Here is a 17,344-nt window from a genome sequence, read left to right as displayed (position 1 = left end):
TTTTTATTTGCCTCTGTTCTTTACCATTAACATGCCTTTAAAAACAAATCTGCTCTGAATATCACAAGTTTGCTTACTACCTAAGACTTGTAACAATAGCTTAAATTTATTGATTCCTCCTCAACAGGTGAGTTGTCTATGTCAGCAAGGATCCTCACTGCTGCTCAGTGAGATGCCCATTATGGCTTCTGCCCCACAGACTGAGAAATGGAGACTCAGTGCTGTGAAGAGACTCTTCTCAAGGCATACAGATTGTAGGGAGGTCTAGCGGGCTCCAGCATCAGCTTAGCTCTATCCTTATGTTATGTTGTTGCTGGAATTGCCTGATTCTTGTTAGAAACTGGGCACGCTACTGAGTTCATGCTTGGTCGATTCCACGGTGAGAGGATGTTCCTCACCAGCTACTGCCATGTTGGAGGAGCACGTGAGTCTTAGGATCCATTCCTCCTCTCCAAAGACCTTTTGGCCCTGGCTTATTTATGGGCCAGGTCCAGACTTCTTCCCAGTTTTGTCCTGAAGCCCATGGCCACACTTGCTTCTCTATCCTAGTTCACCTCTTCAGCACTTTATTCTTCAGTCAACACTTTCTTACCATTTTGGAGGAGAGTAAGACTTTTCAGATGAGATTCAGAGGAGGAATATAGCCTTCTCTTATGGGTAAACCACAATATTTTCTGTTTCCATTGACTATTTTCCCACCTTGAGCTTAATTTTTTTTTTTTTTTTTTACCAATTATGGTTCAATTAGAATGTTAACTTCTCCAACCTCAACAGGTTGGAAATGAATGCACAAGTATAGGTTTTTGTAGCAACAACAGAGGCAATATTTCTTTGGGGAATTAATCCAGAAAATGGCTTGATCTAAACTCAGTTTCATGGTCATTTTTTTTCTTTAACACTTAAAAGAAATGAAGGGGATTTTTAAAAAAGCCATCTGAGTTGTTAAAAATTATGAGTAAAAATTTTACTTGAGTAGTTTCTGTTCTTCCCAAAAGTTTTAATTGAAATTAATCAAGGCTCCTGGGATATGATACATACACATGTTCTTTAAGAAATATTGAGTTTATTATAATATTGTTAGTAAAATTATATTAAAATGTATTTCAACTCTTTATTATTTCTATCCTCTTTTTTAAAATTACATTGGCAAAATTCCAATTGATAATGAGCAGAAATTATAACCAACTAAGATGTAATTGGAAAAAAATGTAGAAACCAGAGATGTTAAAGATGGAGAGACTGAGGCACTAGAACTAGGGTTTGGGGAATTAATTATTATAGAACCAGAACCCAGTTTTTGGTGTCTCCAGTAGGTGGGCTGGAGGCCATTGCATATTAACTTTTACCTATTTGCCTTGTGCCTGAGAAGCTGACTGTGGTTGGGTGAAAGATATCAAACTTTGGGGTGTTCAATTTTAGTTCCCTCCACTGTAACCCCACCCTCTGGTCAAAGATATTAGAAGCCAATATCAGCTGAATCGTTTGAAAGTAAGACAGACACTTGATGCCTTATCCCTAAATATATGCATGTATCTTATTTTGTTTATAACAAAGATCAAATATTGCTTTTTCTGACCCTTGATCCATCTAGAGCACTTGAAAATACACACATCATATCATGTTTGATTATATGGCCACAGTGGTAGGAAACAACCTCTTCTCCCACTCTCACACCTGGCATCTCAAAGAAGATTTTCAACAAATGTGCAAACTAAGCACATTTAAAATTTTTCCCTCCAGATTTCCATTCAGAGGACAAGAGGAAATGTGCTTCCTCACATTTCCAGTTTTTGTTTACATCATCAAAGCAAAAATGCACAACGATGGAAGAGGCCTTAAAATCGGTTTCAGGTAAATGAGAAGGGGGTCATTTTCATTACATGTTTACCTCCATCCCCTTATGGTTAATTCGTGGTCTCCCAGGGACTTTGACATTTCAGCAGGCGTTCTATTTTACGTTTTTCAAATACTTGGCTATCTTACCTGTGATCTCTCTGTCGAATGTCATGGATATCCATCTGCATCCATGCATCCATCCATCATGCAGAACAGAAGGTTCACTGAGTATGTCCTGTGCTCCGTAACTATGTCCTCCGTGTACACCACCACTGTCTCCTGTGAGGATGGTTGGCAAACCAGTCTAGATAAATGACACCGAAAGGGGAAGCTCCAGTTTCATTCTGTAACGTGGATGCTCAGTGCAGGCAAAGATTTTGGTGTATGGTGGTGGTGGTGATGGTGGTGGCAGAGTAGGGGAGGTGGTGTGTTAGTCTTTGAGTGATTGAGAAAGGAACTGGAAGGGTAAGCTGATTCAGACTGTCTAGACACTGTGTCAGGGAGTTTGGGTTTCATCCTGATGGCAAGGGATGCTGTTAAAAGATTCAATACAGGGAGCGAATAAACGAAAGATGACAAATACAAAGTTGTAGTGAAACAGGAGGGATTGAAAGGGAATAATCCAATAGGATAAAAACCAGAAGAGATGAGTAAAATGGAAGTCAGAGGAGAAGAGGCTGATAGCGAGAAGTGCTAGAGTGAAGTTAAGTAAGAGAACGTCTGAAGATTCTTTATTGGATTTTGTGCTAAGACTTAATTGCCTAACAGGAAGAGAGTTTTAGTGTGTAGGGATGGAAATGAGACTGTGCCGTGAAATGTGTAAGGCCATGGAGTGATATTGGGGCTCAAGTTCTCTTGGGATGATGGCAGAAATTGGGATGAAGGAGAAGACTGATGCAGGTACTAAGGGCCTCATCAAGGAAGTGAGGATTCTTTAGCAGATAAATGCAAGGAGGAGGGAGACACTGTTAAGCCAAGCTTTAATTCCTCATTTACTTACTGTATTCATCAACTACTTATGGAACCTATAGTGTCTGAAGGAGTTGTTCGAGGCCCTGGTGAGGCAGCAGTGAACACGCTAGAGAAAGAGCCTGTCTTCTTAGAGCTGACAGGACAAAGGGGAAGGACAAGTAGTTGAACAACGTGGACATACAACGATCTGGAAATAGAAATGAAAGTGGGAGCTTTGGAAAGGTGTTGACATCAGCTATCAGCTGGGTTGGTGATTAGAAGTGGCTCATCAATTTTATTTTGTGTAATTTTTTCTTTCGGGCTTACCAAACAGGTAGCACTTACAATGTGCCCAGCACCATTTTAAGTGATTTACAAGAATTAGCCAATATACTCCCACCTAAGAGCTGGATATTATTCCATATTTCCATTTTACTGACAAGGGCATTGAGCCACAGAGAGGTTACCTAAGACTACAGTTGGTGTCAAGCTTGAGATTCCAATGTCTGGCTTCATAGGCTGGACCCTTCGCTGTTGTCCTGGGCTGTTGTCTAGGGGAAGAGGGCCAGTTGAGCAGAGAGCTTACTGAGGTGTAGAGAGAGAGGCTACAGGCTTAAAAATAGATATGAAAGCTGATTTCTTAGACTCTGTATTTTGTAAACAAGTTTATCAGTTAAGGTGGTAATTCTCACACTTCGGTGTGCATGAGGATTACCTGGTTAGCCTGTTCAGCTGCTCAGTCCATGGCTTTTCTCCCAGCTATTTCCTTCTAGATATCCATCTGATATCAGAAATCTGCAGTCGTTCCAGGTGATTCTGGTAGTTCAGGGACTGAACTTCGCAATACACTGCTTTAAAAGTGGTTCTATTTGCATATTAAAGATGTAACTAACAAGATGAGGACACATTCAGGTATTTTTATTAAAAATATGAGACTTAGTATTTCTTAATATTCTGATTATAAAACTGTAATTTTTAAATTTGTAAAATTGGATCAAATTATAAAATTTGATTAAAAAAAGGAAATGAAAATCAAGTTCTGATCAGCAAGTTAGGAATTTCCAGTCATGATCAGTGTAGAATCAGCTACACATGGAGATGAAAATATTTCTGAAATTATAAGGTACAGATATGAAAAAAAGGGATTTGATTAGTATTTGAGTTTTTAAAAACACTTTTTATGTGTTAATGTATGCCTGCTAATTAAAAGCATTTTGTTTACTATAGTATTCCAGATGCAATGAACTTTCCCTCCCAACATTTTCTTATGAAAAATTTCTAACATACAGAAATGTTGAAAGAACATAGTAATAAACACCCATGTACACATACCTTATATGTAATAATTATTATTTTGATATGTTTGCATATATATCTATGTATAGTATTTATAATGTTGACTGTTTAGCAATACAAAAATATGTATTTAACATATTTATAATATTTGCTGAATCACTTGGAAGTTTCAAACAACAATGTTTCATCCCTAAGTATGTACATGTATTTTCTAAGGAGAAAGACAGTCTCCTGTATAACAAATATTCTTATTATAGTAAGAACATTAAGAATATGAGTAATAATCTCTTAATAATCATCTATTGTTAGGTAATGATTGTGTCTTTTATTTTCTCTCTTAATAGATATTGTTTTTAGAGTAATTTTAGGTTCACTAAGTGATTGAGCAAAAAGGACAGAGAGTCCCTATATCCCCAACCACAGGCACAGCCTCCTCCACTATCAACATCCAGGCCACAGTGGTCCATTTGTTACAACTGATGAACCCATACTGACACAGAATAATCACTCAGAGTCCATAGTTTACATGAGGGTTCTGTATATTCTGGAGAAGGAAATGGCAACCCACTCCAGCATTCTTGCTTGGAAAAATCCCATGGACAGAGGGGCCTGGTGGGCTGCAGTCCATAGGGTCCCAAAGAGTCGGACACGACTGAGCAACTTCACTTTCACTTTCTGTATATTCAGTGGGTTTGGACAAACACATAATGACCTGTAAACGTTATAGTGGGCTTCCCTGATGACTCAGTGGTAAACAATCTCCATGCCAATGCAGGAGATGTAGGTTCCATCCCTGGATCGGGACGATCCCCTGGAGTAGGTGATGGCAACCCACTTCAGTATATTTGCCTGGGAAATCCCATGAACAGAGGAGACTGATGGGCTGCAGTCCATGGGATTGAAAAAGTCAGACACGACTTAGCAACTCAACAACAATCCGCTATAGTTTCATATACAGCAATTTCACTGCTCTAGAAGCCCTTTAAGGATCTTAAAAATCCACTAAAAATCCCTCCTACTTGGCAACCACAGGTATTTTTACTGTCTCCATAGTTTTTCCTTTCCCAGAATGTCGTACAATTAAATGGATTGTGTTAAAATACTTGATAGACTTTCAATTTCATTTTCTCATTCTCATTTCATTTGTACATCTGAACTTATTTGATTTTTCCTTGAGTAGAAAATGAGGGCAATTTGTTGCGAGGGGTCCCATCTGTCAGAGGAGGACGTCCTGGCTTCTCGGCTGGCCTTAGTTACCTGGAGCTGAACAATCCTGCTGGAAACAAACGTCGATATTCTCAGTGGGCAGGATCTGTAACTGATCTTCCTGAAGTCATAAAACAAAAGGTATGTGATGTTCAGTGCTATATAGCAGCCTGGATGGGAGGGGAGTTTGGAGGAGAATGGAAACATGTTTATGTATGGCTGAGACCCTTTGCTGTGCATCTGAAACTGTTACAACATTGTTAATCAGCTGTACTCCAATAAAAACTTAAAAAAAAAAAAAAAAAAAGGAAGAAAGCACCAGAAAGCAGTCATGTTTATTTGCACTGGGAGAGTGAGATTAAATCAAGGTGGTTAAACAGAGAAGGCTGTAATTAGCGTTTTCTGTATCCCAATTATGGTTTGTATAGTGAAATGAATGCATACATAGTAGGAAACAGAAGGTTCATTATCTTGTATGTCCATATTTCAGTTGTAAAGGTTAAATGTCTTGCAAATCCCGAGAGAAATTAATGCTAAAATTTGCATTTCTAGCATTTGATCTAAATTTGGTTATGCTTTCCTGGTCCCTGATTCAGAGGAGTTATAGATTCTTTCAATAGGAAGGTTCTTAGGCTTGTCTAGTATTACGTTTGGCAGATCATCTTTCTTCCTATACCCAAGGTTTATTGGTTCCTGGAGTCATGCAGGTTAGTTCTAAAAAGATAGAATCAATCTGGCTGGCAGGATTTTAGGATGTTTTATTGGTACAGTCAGTTCTTGTATAACACAACATATGTGTTCCTAAAATTCAGAGTGAGGCAAAACTGCAATAAAGACCACAGGGCTTATGGGGAAAATGGTGTTAGGAACACAACACACAAAAACTTGATCTGTGACACTCATAAAAAAAAAAAGACAGGCACCAATAAAAACAGCTTCAGATTTATACATGTTAACTTGTTAAGAAATGCATAGTCTGCAACAAATGTGGTGCATCACCTTGAAGAGAACCTGAATCTTGCAAGGGTGGAAATGTGTGGTCTTCAAAATAATCTTTTAATAACTAGAAAATGAAGGTCCTATTGGTTTTAAAAAAAATTTATGCATTCACACAAGATGCAAAAAATATTCCTTCCTTATCTGGTTCTAGTTTTCCCTAGGTTTGTCTTATAAAGAAGTGGGCTGCTTTCTTTTTTTATTTGAAAAATAAATAGTTGGAATGAAGATGAGTGGCTTTTGATTTTATTTTAATGGGGTTGAGCCAAAATGCTGAAAGGAAAATCTTCTTATTAAAACTCTGATTACTGACCACGTGATATCTTTATCTGTGTAGCTTACACCTTTGTATGAACTGGTCAAGGAAGTTCCCTGTGCCTCTGTGAAAAAGCTATACCTGAAATGGGCCATCGAGGAGTATCTGGATGAATTTGACCCCTGCCATTGCCGGCCTTGTCAAAATGGTGGCATGGCCACAGTTCAGGGAAGCCAGTGCCAGTGCTACTGCAAACCAAACACGTTTGGTGTGGCGTGTGAGCAAGGAGTCCTCCTAGGGGATCAAGCAGGTCAGTGTGCTGCATTTATGGAGGCCACTTTCCCTCTGGCCTCTGAGATTGTGCTTCTTCATGTATGGATATAGGGGGAAGTCCCATCAGGCTTTGAATCTGACTCTTCCTCTCTATGCCACCCCCAGATTGTAGCTAAGGGTCAGGGCCCTTTGCTGTCTCACTGATTTCCCCATCTGAACTAACAGAAAGTGTTAGTTGCTTCAGTTGTGTCTGATTCTTTGTGATCCCGTGGACTGTAGCCCGCCGGGCTCCTCTGTCCATGGGATTCTCCAGGCAAGAATACTGGAGTGGCTTGCCAATTCCCTTCTCCAGGGGGTCTTCCTGATCCAGGGAACGAACCCTCGTCTTCTGCATTGCAGGCAGATTCTTTACCGTCTGAGCCACCAGGGAAGGTGCTGAACTAACAGACCTGCCTTCAATCCTCCACTCTCCGTTAGAATAGATTTATTGCCTGAAACATGTTGCATCCTTCCGTGGTCATCTCGGTAAAGTTTTGTCTTAACTTAGGTCTGCAGAGCTTTCGTCGGCACTGACTAACCTTTCTGGTGGCAAGCCTTTGGAAACACCGCTGTTTTTATTTTCCATTATGTCTCACCAATTAATCATTCATTCACAAATATTTGTTGAACAACAGCTGTGTACTCAACAGAGCATTTGGTGCTTTAAGTATTTAGCACATGAAGTTGACTTTATGAGTAGGCAAAGTATGAGACGATTTGTGTATATTTGTTTTTATATTTATTTATGTGGCTCTTTCATCTCGAAACTCATTTCTTAAGGTCAGAACTGTTTGCTTCCTTTATTCCTGGAGCCTGACATAGGGCTTGATTCATAAAGTCACTTAATAAATAAATGTTTGATAAATGAATGAATAGATGAATAAACCATGGTTGCTTATAGACAAACATCAAGAAAGCATCTTTGCCTTCTAATATCTTCCCAAGTGACCAGGCCTGATAAATTAAAATACCACCTCTATGATTCATTCTTTTGAAGGGTTGATTTACAGCTATTTGCCAAACTGGAAGCTCCCCCTGCTGGTGAGGAATGGAGTAGCAATCATAAAACATCAAGCTCTTATTACCTACTATTAATACTGATGGCTCAGATGGTAAAGAATCTGCCTGGAATGCGGAAGACTGGGCTCGATCCCTGGATTGGGAAGGATGAGGGCATGGCAACGCACTCCAGTATTCTTGCCTGGAGAATCCCCATGGACTGAGGAGACTGGCGGGCTACAGTCCATGGGGTCGCAAAGAGTCAGATATGACTGAGCAACTAAGCACACACATGCACACAACTCAATTTCTAATTGTGGAGGAAAGAGTAAGGAAGATTGGGGAAAATTATTATACAAATTATTTTAGTTTCGGTGTCCACAATACTGAGGAATGAGAGTTGGGGGAGAGACAGGAAGAGGGATTTAGGTCACGCAGTAGAAATAGCTGCTGCTGCTGCTGCTAAATCACTTCAGTCATGTCCAACTCTGTGCGACCCCATAGATGGCAGCCCACCACGCTCCCCCGTCCCTGGGACTCTCCAGGCAAGAACACTGGAGTGGGTTGCCATTTCATTCTCCAATGCACGGAAGTGAAAAGTGAAAGTGAAGTTGCTCAGTCATGTCCGACTCAGCGACCCCATGGACTGAAGCCTGCCAGGCTCCTCCGTCCATGGGATTCTCCAGGCAAAAGAGTACTGGAGTGGGGTACCATTGCCTTCTCCAACAGAAATAGCTAAGAAGCAGTAAACACCCTCTTCTACTAGCAGAAAATAATGCTTTGAGGGAGTGGTTCCTGAGATTAGTTTCTAACTTGGAAAGCAAAGTTCTTAGTATATGCTTCAAATTCTCTCTTACCTCCCCCAAGGAACATGATGGGGAAAATACTAAAAACTGTGAGACAGGAACCAGCCCTGAGGTGGAAGGTGGCCAGGGTGAGTGAGGAGGTACCTGCAGGTTAAGTAGGATGCTGACAGGAGGTAGACACATTTCTCCTACTTGCATATTTCCTCATGTTATACAGCTCCAACCCTAGGGTGGGCAACCTGGATACCCAATAGATTATGTTCTTCTGAGGCCCAATCACGGTTTTAACAATAGGACCTTATGTGCCTTTATTGAGAGACTGTGAGGTGATTAAAAAAAGAGCCTGGATTCAGCTGTAAGACCGAGTTACTGTCGGGATGTGGCACCCGGCTGACAGTACAGCACTGGACAGAGCATTTAACTGTTTGGTTTTGGATTCCATGCCTATCAAGTGAAAATGTTCACAGACCTCTTGGCCACCTCCATTCATTCTTGTGAGAAGTAAATGAATGAAAAAATGCACGTGGAAGTGCTCTGAAAATGTAAAATAATACACAAATTTAAGATATTGTTGCAAGAAATTTGTTAATGCACTCTTAATATGGACAATCCTAGTCAGTGTGCAGGGACAGTCTGGCCATCGTGGAAGACCTCAGTGAACAGAGTGAAGGGAGTACACTCCGGATTGTCCCCTTCCTCAATAACCACTTAGCAGAAGGCTTAGTATTGAGCTCAGAAATCTTTCTCTCCAAGTGCTCTCCAAAATATCTCTCTTTATTTGCAGGAGGGGTGGATGGAGGGTGGAACTGCTGGTCCTCTTGGGGTCCCTGTGTTCAAGGGAAGAAAACAAGAAGCCGAGAATGCAATAACCCCTCTCCCAGGGCGGGTGGGAAATCCTGCATTGGAGAAACCTCAGAAACCAGGCAATGCGAAGATGAGGAGCTGGAGCATTTGCGGTAATGGAGTCCAGACCTCCTGGCAATTACATAAAACTCAATGCCCTCTGCAGAAGCGTGGAATGCATGATGGCTGCTATTGAAACATTTAAACCCTACATGATGATTTTATCAGGGAGTGCTTGGTTTTTAACATTGGGGTCAGCTGAACGGGAGAGGCATGTGGGAAGTAAGAATCACTGAGAGTGCCTTGACATCTAGATGCCATCCCTCTATTCTTTGGTCTAGATGTGCTCAAGTCACTCAGTTGTGTCTGACTCTTTGCAACATTATGGAGTATAGCCCTCTGTCCATGGGGATTCTCCAGGCAAGAACACTGGCGTGTGTGGCCATGTCCTCCTCCAGGGGATCTTTCCGACCCAGGGATTGAACCTGCGCCTCTTACATCTCCTGCATTGGCAGGCAGGTTCTTACCACTAGTGCCACCTGGGAAATCAGCTGGCAAACATATGAAATCTGGAAGGAGGAGAAAGCTGCATTCAGGGCACAGATTTCTGGGAAGATGAGGGTCTCTGAGGGAGCCTTGGCCCTAGTGGATGTATTTCCTCACCCACAGACATAAAGCTGGATGGACAGGAGCCTCCTAAGGAAGCTTTGAGAGAATTCTCACTCTTCTTGGTGCTCAGAGAGAAAATATCCTCTTCCTCCTTAGTACAAAAAGGAAAACTATGCTTACTGCTTCACATTTCTGAGTTTCGTCAGTTGTGACAAGAATATAAGGAACTTAGCTCAGAAGGAGGTGACATTCAGAGGCTATTTGTAAGGCTTCCCTTCAGATTTCATGTTCCTGGAGTGGAGTTAATATTGGTGAAAGAGTGACCTCAGAGGCACCACTGATAATCATTGCCTGATGATGGATGTCACTGTTACCATGATTATGATGCTGAAAACTCGGCCTCTCTGTGCCAGTGCCGAATTAAATCTTGCAGACAGTGTTTTCGACTCAGCAGCAGCAGCAGCAGCAGCAGAAAAGGATAGCTTTATTACTGTGCCAGGCAAAGGAGGACATAGCAGGCTCCTGCCTCAAGAAACTATGTGTCCCAAGCCCAGAGGATCTGCTGAGGGGGTTTTGTAACAAACGTCCAAGGGTGGGGTCTCTGACAAGATCAGGGTGTGTACTTGGCTTGCACTGTCTTCATCTCCTCTCAGGTGATGATGGGTCTCCTCAGTCTTGCCTCAGCTGTTTTCTTGGTTGCTTCTCCCCTGATTAGCAACTATTTAAATTTGCCTTTAGGGAAGGTCATGGAGGCTGGAGTCTTGCCTATAAGAATCAGGGGACAAAAATAGGCCTCCCTGCCTGGGAACCCCCACAGGGACCTGTTTGAATTAAATTATTTTGAGCTCCTCTAGAGATTGCCTTGTGAGAGGTAGAAAGAGCGTAAGTTCAAGGAGCTTACAGAAGCTGAGGTGGGTGCATGGCATCAGTGGGCATGAGTTTGAGCAAACCTCGGGAGAGGGTGAAGGACAGGGAGGCCTGGCTTGCTGCAGTCCATGGGGTTGCAGAGAGTCTGACATGACTGTGTGTTTGAACAACAACTGACTAGATGAGAATCTAGTCCTGGTATGTTTTCCTCTATAACCTTGGACAAGTTACTCAGACTTTCTGAGGCTTTTCCCACATATCTCAGGGGGTTACTCTGCAAGTGAATTGAGCTGAGGCACATTTGTAGAGCATCTGCCATGGTGCTTAGCACATAGTCAGCGCTCAGTCAAAAGTGGTTATTTTGTGTTATCTCTCTTCCACGATCACGAACTTGAATTACCTTATTGTCAATAGAGAATTAATTCTGTGTTTAAAGTATTTAAGAGACAGACAGTAGGAGAAAAGGTAGTATTACATGGATGTCCTCTAGAAGTCATATAAGGATGTATGTTGTCCAATCACTTTTCTTTCTTTTTCCTTTATGCTTATTTTCTGCACTACTGACCTGGTTGTTCTCTTTTGGAAGCTCAAGTTTGTGTTTGTGTCATGGATGTGATCAGATGTTCGGTTCTGAGAATGACAAAAACATCACATCACATAGTGGAGTCCCTTCAGATGCAAATGAAACATTCACTGTAGTGTAAAATATTAACAGTAGAAAATCCATCACATTAATTATGTTTTATTTCCTTTTCCTTTCAGATTGCTTGAACCACATTGTTTTCCCTTGTCTTTGGTTCCAACAAAATTCTGCTCATCACCTCCTGCCTTGAAGGACGGATTTGTTCAAGTTGGTTATGAAAGAGATTTTTTTTCTTTACATATCCTCTTTGCTCTAAGTCCTAGCTCTCTACTGATGTTCATAATCTATTTCCTCCTCCTGTGATGAAGCAGTGCTAAAAAAATGTTTTTTGTGTGCATTTTAGTTTTTAATCAGCAAGGGGTTTAGTTTGTGACTTCTCTTCTTTGGCCCAAGGTGATTAGAATTCTGCAGAAGGCAGTGTATCTCCTATGGTAAGGGAAATCGATATCACCACCCAATGAATTAGAAATGTAATCATGCCAGAGGGCTGCTAAACATTTCCATTCTGAACATGAAAGTCGGAATCTATAAGCAAGGTTTTCAATATAGAGAACTGTCCACATTTTTTCCATTGAAAGGAGTCGTTTAAGGTTTTTCGTAACTACCAGGGCTGGGGTGAAGCATTCTGTTTATTCCAGGAGCCAGTGAGACATTTAGCCAGTGTCTGGTGAGATATGGGTCATTGTACTTTGAGCTTTCTTGCTCAGGAAGCAACACGAGTCATCTGCCACTGTCATTTGGGAGAACTTTCTTGCCTTTGGGACCGTATTAATTCGTGCTCTTCTCACTCCGTGATATGATGAACCTTTGGCTCCGAACCCCAGTAAGTGTCTCTTTGTGCTCACATAGGAGTTACTGTTCATCAGGATGTTCTCAATGCCACCAGCAGTGCTTGCTCCATGACAGTCTCTGTCTCTCAAATGCCAGGCCCTTGAACACATACTCGCTGAGTGTCGGCTGAAATGTCCCCGGATGTAGGTACTATTCAGAGGTGTGTGTGCTGTCTTCAGCTGCAGTGCATGTGGTGACCTGTAAAGGACTGGAGGTTCTAAACACTCCTGTGGACTGGCTACCTCACAGGCACCCAGGGAACTGAACAATGGATTATTACTTGACCTTTCTTCTTTTTCCACCCCCTCCCCCTCATTTTGTAAGTTTGGGGTAGAGCCTGAGAATCTTTTTTCTTTGTTTTAAAATTGCTGCTAGTGATTCTGACAGAGATGGCTAGGTTTAGACACTGTTGAGTTAGACTTTCTCATATAGAGGTCCCTTCTGCAGGAAAAAGGCTTAGGGACTAGAATCAAAGCAGATTAAATATCTTTCCCTATTTTCTGCAAATCTCAACGCCAATCTGGGTGCTGTGTTTCCTACCAATTCCCATAATGGAGGCAGAATGGACCAGGATGAGTAGGACTTTGAGAAGCAGGCTCCATAGAATTTTGTTCTAATGCCAACGGCAGAGCTGTTCCAGCTGCAAGTCCTCTTCCAGGCCGATTTTCTTCACCATCCCTTTGAGTAGCAGAGAACCAAAAAGATAAGGAAAGGCACCACTAGAGAAACCAAACAAGCATGATGACTCCCTCAAGGCTCAGACTTCAGATTCTTCCTTGCTTCACCATGAAATCTTACCTCTTGGCATTATAGGCTAATGACATGTCCTCAAATCTGACTCAGCTCCAGCAACACTTCCCTTACATGATGGGGCAGGGGAGGGTGGTGGGCGAAGAGCAACGTTATGCTTCTCTTAAAAGTCATCAGTGGGAAACTCAGACTTCCATGAACATGCTGATAAGATGTAAACGTTTCTCCCTGTTCCATAATGGCTTTTGTTGGGTGTGATTGCCAGTGAACAGCCCATGACACCTCACTAGGAAGAGCTGACTAACAAAGACATTTCTAAAATCTGATAACAGACCTTCCGGAAAGTAAAAGAGGAGTTACTTGGGCAGTATCCACTAAAATAATTTTGATAAAATGTTTAGTACAGTGCTTCATTTGGGGAGCAGTCAATAAATTATAGTACAGTGGCATTAATATCTTTATTTCAATTAATGATGGTATCAGTCAGTTCAGTCAGTACAGTCACTCAGTTGTGTCCAACTCTTTGCGACTCCATGAACCGCAGCACGCCAGGCCTCCCTGTCCATCACCAACTCCCGGAGTTCACCCAAACTCATGTGCATCGAGTCAGTGATGCCATCCAGCCATCTCATGCTCTGTCGTCCCCTTCTCCTCCTGCCCCCAATCCCTCCCAGCATCAGAGTCTTTTCCAATGAGTCAACTCTTCTCATGAGGTGGCCAAAGTACTACTGGAGTTTCAGCTTTAGCATCATTCCTTCCAAAGAAATCCCAGGGCTGATCTCCTTCAGAATGGACTGGTTGGATCTCCTTGCAGTCCAAGGGACTCTCAAGAGTCTTCTCCAACATCACAGTTCAAAAGCATCAGTTCTTCAGTGCTCAGCTTTCTTCACAGTCCAACTCTCATATCCATACATGACCACAGGAAAAACCGTAGCCTTGACTAGACGGACCTTTGTTGGCAAAGTAATGTCTCTGCTTTTGAATATGCTATCTAGGTTGGTCATAACTTTCCTTCCAAAGAGTAACTGTCTCTTAATTTCATGGCTGCAGTCACCATCTGCAGTGATTTTGGAGCCCCCAAAATAAAGTCTGACACTATTTCCACTGTTTCCCCATCTATTTCCCATGAAGTGATGGGACCGGATGCCATGATCTTTGTTTTCTGAATGTTGAGCTTTAAGCCAACTTTTTCACTCTCCGCTTTTACTTTCATCATGAAGCTTTTTAGTTCTTCTTCACTTTCTGCCATAAGGGTGGTGTCATCTGCATATCTGAGGTTATTGATATTTCTCCTAGCAATCTTGATTCCAGCTTGTGTTTCTTCCAGCCCAGCATTTCTCATGATGTCCTCTGCATATAAGTTAAATAAGCAGGATGACAATATACAGCCTTGATGTACTTCTTTTCCTATTTGGAACCAGTCTGTTGTTCCATGTCCAGTTCGAACTGTTGCTTCCTGACCTGCATATAGGTTTCTCAAGAGGCAGGTCAGGTGGTCTGGTATTATCATCTCTTTCAGAATTTTCCACAGTTTCTCGTGATCCACACAGTCAAAGGCTTTGGCATAGTCAATAAAGCAGAAATAGATGTTTTTCTGGAACTCTCTTGCTTTTTCGATGATCCAGTGGATGTTGACAATTTGATCTCTGCTTCCTCTGCCTTTTCTAAAACCAGCTTGAACATCAGGAAGTTCACAGTTCACGTATTGCTGAAGCCTGGCTTGGAGAATTTTGAGCATTACTTTACTAGCGTGTGAAATGAGTGCAAATGTGCAGTAGTTTGAGCATTCTTTGGCATTGCCTTTCTTTGGGATGGGAATGAAAACTGACCTTTTCCAGTCCTGTGGCCACTGCTGAGCTTTCCAAGTTTACTGGCATATTGAGTGCAGCACTTTCACAGCATCATCTTTCAGGATTTGAAATAGCTCAACTGGGATTCCATCACCTCCACTAGCTTTGTTCGTAGTGATGTTTCTTAAGGCCCACTTGACTTCACATTCCAGGATGTCTGGTTCTAGGTGAGTGATCACACCATCGTGATTATCTTGGTCTTGAAGATCTTTTTTGTACAGTTCTTCTGTGTATTCTTGCCACCTCTTCTTAATATCTTCTGCTTCTGTTAGGTCCATACCATTTCTGTCCTCAATCGAGCCCATCTTTGCATGAAATGTTTGCATGAAATTAGAGATGATGGTATCTTGAATTTTCTTGAAGAGATCTCTAGTCTTTCCCATTCTGTTGTTTTCCTCTATTTCTTTACATTGATCGTTGAGGAGGGCTTTCTTATCTCTTCTTGCTATTCTTTGGAACTCTGCATTCAGATGCTTATATCTTTCCTTTTCTCCTTTGCTTTTCACTTCTCTTCTTTTCAAAGCTATTTGTAAGGCCTCCCCAGACAGCCATTTTGCTTTTTTGCATTTCTTTTCCATGGGGACGGTCTTGATCCCTGTCTCCGGTACAATGTCACGAACCTCAGTCCATAGTTCATCAGGTACTCTATCTATCAGATCTAATCCCTTAAATCTATTTCTCACTTTCACTGTATAATCATAAGGGATTTGATTTAGGTCATACCTGAATGGTCTAGTGGTTTTCCCCACTTTCTTCAATTTTAGTCTGAATTTGGCAATAAAGAGTTCATGATCTGAGCCACATCAGCTCCTGGTCTTGTTTTTGTTGACTGTATAAAGCTTCTCCATCTTTGGCTGCAAAGAATATAATCAATCTGATTTCAGTGTTGACCATCTGGTGATGTCCATGTGTAGAATCTTCTCTTGTGTTGTTGGAAGAGGGTGTTTACTATGACCAGTGCATTTTCTTGGCAAAACTCTATTAGTCTTTGCCTTGCTTCATCCTGTACTCCAAGGCCAAATGTGCCTGTTACTCCAGGTGTTTCCTGACTTCCTACTTTTGCATTCCAGTCTCCTATTATGAAAAGGACATCTTTTTTGGGTGTTAGTTCTAAAAGGTCTTGTAGGTCTTCATAGAACCGTTCAACTTCAGCTTCTTCAGCGTTACTGGTTGGGACATAGACTTGGATTACTGTGATATTGAATGGTTTTTTGGAAACAAACAGATCATTCTGTCGTTTTTGAGACTGCATCCAAGTACTGCATTTCAGACTCTTTTGTTGACCATGATGGCTACTCCATTTCTTCTAAGGGATTCCTGCCTGCAGTAGTAGATAAAATGGTCATCTGAGTTAAATTCACCCATTCCAGTCCATTTTAGTTTGCTGATTCCTAGAATGTCGACGTTCACTCTTACCATCTCCTGTTTGACCACTTCCAATTTGCCTTGATTCATGGAGCTGACATTCCAGGTTCCTATGCAATATTGCTCTTTACAGCATTGGACCTTGCTTCTATCACCAGTCACATCCACAACTGGTTATTGTTTTTGCTTTGGCTCCATCCTTTCATTCTTTGTGGAGTTATTTCTCCACTTATCTCCAGTAGCATATTGGGCACCTACTGACCTGGGGATTTCCTCTTTCAGTATCCTATCATTTTGCCTTTTCATACTGTTCATGGGGTTCTCAAGGCAAGAATATTGAAGTGGTTTGCCATTCCCTTCTCCAGTGGTCCACATTCTGCAGACCTTTCCACCATGACCCGCCCGTCTTCAGTGGCCCCACGGGCATGGCTTAATGATGATGGTATCAGTGTTGTTAATTAGGACTGTACAGGAAAAAATGATTTTATGGCCAGTTTTCAAAGTGAGCTATTTGAATATAGGTTGCCTAATGATTACAGAAGTCATGGTTTATAGGCTGAATATATCTAAAGAAACAATTTATTAATGCAAAAGAGATGTATTCTTTCTCTCTCCCTCTTTCGTTTCTATTTAGGATGAAGGTGCCACATTTCCTGTTGGGAAAAACATAATGTATACTTGCAATGAAGGATACTCTCTGGTTGGAGACCCTGTTGCCAGATGTGGAGAAGATTTGCAATGGCTTGTTGGGAAAATGCATTGTCAGAGTGAGTGGCCTTGGTTGTGGTATTTCATTTAAGAGTGGAAAGGAATAAATCAGAATAAATAGCTACTTATCATATGCTCCTGTCTTGATCTCTGTCTCTTTTTTTTTTTTTTTTTTTTTCCTGAAAGGCTCATATGATCCCAATCAGGTTTCAGGAGTACC

At 41.5% G+C, this 17,344-nt stretch overlaps 1 protein-coding gene across 1 annotated transcript in view; it reads left to right on the top strand.

The window, feature by feature from the left end:
• Nucleotides 1-17,344, top strand: part of C7 (complement C7) — a 57,266-nt gene that overhangs the window by 24,913 nt on the left and 15,009 nt on the right. The window contains exons 9-14 of the mRNA XM_004017017.6: nt 1,741-1,851; nt 5,264-5,430; nt 6,623-6,851; nt 9,443-9,614; nt 11,740-11,827; nt 17,051-17,183. Coding sequence (XP_004017066.2) covers nt 1,741-1,851; nt 5,264-5,430; nt 6,623-6,851; nt 9,443-9,614; nt 11,740-11,827; nt 17,051-17,183 — 900 coding nt within the window. The remainder of the gene's footprint in view (nt 1-1,740; nt 1,852-5,263; nt 5,431-6,622; nt 6,852-9,442; nt 9,615-11,739; nt 11,828-17,050; nt 17,184-17,344) is intronic.

This window comes from Ovis aries, chromosome 16, assembly GCF_016772045.2.
Source record: "Ovis aries strain OAR_USU_Benz2616 breed Rambouillet chromosome 16, ARS-UI_Ramb_v3.0, whole genome shotgun sequence".
NCBI classification, from domain to species: Eukaryota; Metazoa; Chordata; class Mammalia; order Artiodactyla; family Bovidae; genus Ovis; species Ovis aries.
This window is presented reverse-complemented; position numbering and strand designations above follow the sequence as displayed.